The sequence below is a fragment of the Triticum aestivum genome, chromosome 2B (assembly GCF_018294505.1).
Source record: "Triticum aestivum cultivar Chinese Spring chromosome 2B, IWGSC CS RefSeq v2.1, whole genome shotgun sequence".
Taxonomy (NCBI): Eukaryota; Viridiplantae; Streptophyta; class Magnoliopsida; order Poales; family Poaceae; genus Triticum; species Triticum aestivum.
In genome coordinates this window covers 755366100-755371728 of record NC_057798.1, presented here as the reverse complement: position 1 = coordinate 755371728, position 5629 = coordinate 755366100, and the positions used below count along the sequence as shown (strand labels likewise).

Below are 5629 nucleotides of genomic sequence, written 5' to 3'. Positions count from 1 at the left end.
GACGCCGTGGTGTTGGTGGAGCTCGTGGTTCTCCAGCAGGGCTTCGCGAAGCACTATGGAGTAGGAGGAAGAGTTGGAGGAGGGAGGGGCTGCGCCAAAAACAAGGGTGTTGCAGCCCTCCCACCCCCCCTCTATTTATAGGGTGAAGGGGAGAGGGGCCCGGCCCCTCTAGATCCCATCTAGAAGGGGGGCGGCGGCCAGGAGGGGGAGACTTGCCCCCCAAGCAAGGTGGAGGCTCCCCCTCCCCTAGGGTTTCCAACCCTAGGCGCCTTGGGCCCTAGGGGAGGGGCGCACCAGCCCACTAGGGGCTGGTTCCCTCCCATATTCAGCCCATTAAGTCCCCCGGGGCAGGTGGCCCCACCTGGTGGACCCTCGGACACCTTTCGGTGGTCCCGGTACAATACTGATAACCCCCGAAACCATTCCGGTGACTAAAACTGGACTTCCCATATATAAATCTTCACCTCCGGACCATTCCGGGACTCCTCGTGACGTCTAGGATCTCATCCGGGACTCCGAACAACATTTGGTAACCACATACTATTTCCCATAACAACTCTAGCGTCACCGAACCTTAAGTGTGTAGACCCTACGGGTTCGGGAATCATGTAGACATGACCGGGACATTCTCCGGCCAATAATCAACAGCGGGATCTGGATACCCATGTTGGCTCCCACATGTTCAACGATGATCTCATCGGATGAACCACGATGTCGGGGATTCAATCAATCCCGTATACAATTCCCTTTGTCAATCGGTACGTTACTTGCCCGAGATTCGATCGTCGGTATCCCAATACCTCGTTCAATCTCGTTACGGGCAAGTCACTTTACTCGTTCCATAATGCATGATCCCGTGACTAACTACTTAGTCACATTGAGCTCATTATGATGATGCATTACCGAGTGGGCCCAGAGATACCTCTCCATCATACGGAGTGACAAATCTCAGTCTCGATTCGTGCCAACCCAACAAACACTTTTGGAGATACCTGTAGTGCACCTTTATAGCCACCCAGTTACGTTGTGACGTTTGGTACACCCAAAGCACTCCTACGATATCAGGGAGTTACACAATCTCATGATCTAAGGAAATGATACTTGACATTAGAAAAGTTTTAGCAAACGAACTACACGATCTTGTGCTATGCTTAGGATTGGGTCTTGTCCATCACATCATTCTCCTAATGATGTGATCCCGTTATCAATGACATCCAATGTCCATGGTCAGGAAACCATAACCATCTATTGATCAATGGGCTAGTCAACTAGAGGCTCACTAGGGACATGTTGTGGTCTATGTATTCACACATGTATTACGGTTTCCAGTTAATACAATTATAGCATGAACAATAGGCAATTATCATGAACAAGGAAATATAATAATAACCATTTTATTATTGCCTCTAGGGCATATTTCCAACAAAAAGAATCTAGTTGTGCGCTTCCATATCTGCCTACGCGACTCCATGAGGGCATGGCGCAAAGCTCTGTTGTTTGTTGACACCATGGGGCATGTCAGTATCTCGATTTCCATGCCGTAGATAGCGGTGAAGAAAATTATGGTGGCTGGAGCCTTGGAGGCGATGGAGTCAGCCAGATGTTTGATAACTTTCAGAAATAGCAGTGACAAGTGGGGGCGGCAGCACTGAAAGAGATTTTATGTTTTGGTGGTTCTCTGCGGGTGCCGAGTCGTGACTTTCAGGGTGAAAACATAAGGTCAGACCTTCATTGGTTGTGCCTATCAATTGCCTTGCTGAAAGTATTGTTTTGACAGTTCGGACTTTCTCTAGGGTGAAAACCTAAGATTTTGGATGGGGCGATGACAACGCTTGTGCACCGTTTTCTTTTTGAAGGCGTCGCTTTTGGAGACATTTTATATTTTTTCTGGTGTTGTTTTCGATGGTTGTTTGTGTGCTGCTGGTGAGAGGAGTTGATCGCTGTGGCGAGGTCTTTGTTCTTCTCTCTCTCTCTCTTTCTCTCTCTCTCTCTCTCTCTTTACTTTTTGGGCTATGTGCATCGTGGATGTCTTTGAGATATCTTGTCCGTGTATAGTCTGAGTGTAATTGGTATCTTCACGGTATTAATATATTTCTTTTTTCAAAGGACGCCGATAACGCCCACACGTATGGGCGTTAAGGGATTTGGCCACACGTTTTGTGTGGTGTCTAAGAGGACCAGCCCACACGTCTACGTGTGGGCAAAACAACTAGCACTCACACACCTTTTTTTTCCTCGCGGTCCCTCTCACACGTCTACGTGTGGGCAAAATGGGTAACGCCCACACGACCTCTCTCAGCCACCTACCTCACGGTCCTCCACGCCCTGTGTGACAGTCACCACGCGTCCCTGCAGTTGCCAAGGTCCGGACCCTCTTCAATGTCCGTTCAACTGCAGTTGCCATGTCGCTGAACTACAGTTGCCATGTCGGACAACTACAGTTGCCATGGTTGCTCAACTGCAGTTGCCATTTCAGGTCAAGTGCCCGATGCCATTTTGGACAACTGCAACTATTGCCATGTATGGTCTGGTTTACTATAGTTGCCATGATTTGAAAACTTTAGGGGTTGCCACCTACTAACACTAGGCAGTTCCCATGTATGATCTGTTTTACTACAGTTGCCTTGATTTGAAAATCTTAGAAGTTGGCACCTACTAACACTAGACAGTTGCCTTGTAGCGCTACAAAGAGACATGGCAAAATAACATGTTTCGGGTAAAGAGAGAGTTGCCATCTGCTTACAAGCACATTAGGGCAGTTGCCGTGTACCCTGCAAAACACATGACAACTAACATGTTGCCGTGTATACTGCAAAACACATGGCAACTGGCAGCTTTGTATGTGGGAGAGAAGACGGGCGTGTGGGCGAGATGGCAAATGCCCACACATCAGCCCTTGTGCGTGAGTGAAAACAGATGTGTGGGCGAACTGCTAAACGCCCACACAACGGCCCTCCCGTGTGGCGAAACGGACGTGTGTGGGCGACCGGATGAATGCCCACACACCAGCCCAGTCCTACGTGGCACCACAAACATGCCAAAATTCGTGCAACCACAAACGAACGTGGATCCACGCGTGTGGGCGTTTGTGGGCGTTAGTATTTCCATTTTCAAAAATCTACGCCCAACATACTGAATTTAGAATTTCTGCGACACTGGCTAGCTATATCCTTCCTGCCTGCATCTTCATGGTCCTGAACCTAATCCAGCCAGCAGCAGGGACGGGCAGGTCGATCGGTACGTACGTATCCTTTTGATTAGTTGCACGGTTGTGGTCATGGGCGTACGGCACGTGTGCCTTTGATTTCCTGCCTCCCCCTCCGGTTACGTTACGTCGCGTTATCATTGCATTACATGGTCCATGCAACCCCACCCCCCGTGTGCATCAACGTCCATCGACATACATTACATCTCCGCAGCGCACCTACGTACGCACACGCGCGCCTAGCTCCCCCGCCCGCACCGCAGGACGTGCAGATATTTCCCCATTGCTCCGGCAGAAATGCTTTCTCCGGCCGGCTACATCATAAACGTAAACGGAGTACGGTACTTGGCCCTGATTGAAATGTTCGCCCGCCAACTTTATTTCCCTGTACTGCTGTCTGTCTGCGCGCGTACCACTACAGTAATATAAGTCGCCATTAATTTGCTTGCGGTAAGTTGAGTCAGTACGTGCATAGCACGCACTGGTGGTACCCGGCAGAAGATAACTCAGCCATTTAGATTGTTCACGTACGCTTGCTGCAGTTTAATTATCCATTCAATTCAGCTCAAGTACGTACGTCAACGTCGTGTAAAGCAGGGCCGTAACAATACTAAGGACATGTTTGGTTTGCAGCCTGAGGTTGCCACACTTTTTTAACTACGTGGTTGGCATGTCGTCATAGGCTGAGTTTTTTTGTTAAATCTTGTCACGGTTGTGGTGGCCATTTTGTTCGCCACACTTTTTATGGGCAACCGTTGTCTGCTTAAAATTAGTTGTGATAAAGTTAATCATGAACCAAACATACCCTAATATTGATTTCTTGAGGCAAGTTCATCGTACAAATCATCGCCCTTAGCTAGCTAATTGTGCTCCAAAATTAATGAGCTTAGATGATAAAGCGTACACAACACACTACTTGAGTACTATACACACAGTCACGCACACAAGACACAAGACACGACACACGTATGCTTACATCCAAGAGCGCTAGCTGCAATTATCGAGCGTGGCCCATAATAAGGAAAACAAGCGACCGATCGTAATCAAGAGTCAATTAAGTACCAAACTAATCAACAAAGCACTAGACAACACGCATTAGCCTTTCAGCGTACAGCAGCGTGATGCCAAGCCCTACTACTGGCTAGATAGATACTGGCAGTGTACCGCACAGTGCCAGTATCTCGTGTAATTAAAACCACCGATCATCGTTGCTGTCCAGCCATGCCCGGCACCGCGCCACCGCCAGGCAATGCTGGCTACAGACCTCTCGCAATCCAATCCAAACTAATCAAGCAGATTAATTAACCAAGCAAATGCAAAAACCTCAAGGGAAAAAGGCTTGCACGTACGTACACTAGCTAGCTTGCACACTAGCCATAGCCAACCAGGGGCATGCTAGCTCGTAGTATTAACGGCGACGCACGGTGTCACGGACGCACGCGCCGGCCGCTGGAGAGCTTGGTGGACGTACGTGTGCGCCGCCGATGGGAGGACGGTGGGAGGGTGGGTCACATGAGGAGGCTCCTGATGACGGCGGCTTGCTCGGCGGTGACGGCGTCGGAGGCGAGTAGCGCGGCGAGCGTCTCGCTGAGGTTGTCCACCTCCCGGTGCAGGCTCCGGATGTAGCTGCACGTCTCCTGCAGCACCCTCGCCGCCGAACCCTGCAAACAATACGAAGGCTAACTCTCAGTGAAACTGGAGGCGCGCGTCGCCATCAGCTGCCTATTCATGGGAAAAGCAGCTGGTACTTTGGTTCGGTACTCTACTCACCCTGTGAGCGCCATTGCGAGCTTGGGACTCCGGGAGCAGCGCCTGCAGCTTGGACAGCAGCTCGGAGATCTGGTCCTCCGAGATGGACGTCGAGCTTCCGGCGTGCCGCGTGCGTGACCTCCGGCTGCTCGACGACATGCTCGATCGCTCGCTCGCCCACAGCCCGTGCTAGAGAGCTTATGTACGTACCTATCGAGCTGTAGCGGAGAGTGCCCACTCCCACACACAGCTAGCAGTAGGAGATATAGCTTAGCTAAGCTAGTAGCAGACTAACAGTTGGGTGAGTGTAGCTGCTAGCTTGTTGCTTGTTTTTGGTGCAGGTGAGTGGCAGCTGCAGCCGAGGCGAGAGCTATATATAGCGGCCCGAGAAGCAGCTAGCAGAGCGAAGAAGATGAGGTGAGTAGCCGCAGCGCAAGATGGATCAGAGAGGGGAGGAAGCAAGTAGGAGGAAGAGGAGGGAGCTAGTTAGAAAGACAGCGAGGGCTGTAAATGTGTGACAGGAAGAGACGACGTGGTGAGCCATGGAGAGCGCAGCACCACTCTACTACCGGTGGTACTGAGTGGTACTCCCTCCATTTCTAAATATTTGTTTTTTACAGATTTCAGATGAACTATCACATATAAAAGTATATAAACATATTTTAAAATGTAGAT

The 5629-nt window shown here is 50.1% G+C and overlaps 1 protein-coding gene across 1 annotated transcript; it reads right to left on the bottom strand.

The window, feature by feature from the left end:
* Positions 1-3996: 3996 nt before the first annotated feature.
* Positions 3997-5389, bottom strand: LOC123042478 (transcription factor ILI1). The gene is made up of 2 exons (XM_044464921.1): positions 4976-5389; positions 3997-4866 (listed from the first exon to the last, which is right to left on the bottom strand). Exons 1-2 carry the CDS (start codon positions 5111-5113, stop codon positions 4714-4716), a joined length of 291 nt encoding a protein of 96 aa, XP_044320856.1. The 5' UTR covers positions 5114-5389; the 3' UTR covers positions 3997-4713.
* Between the last annotated feature and the right edge of the window lie 240 nt (positions 5390-5629).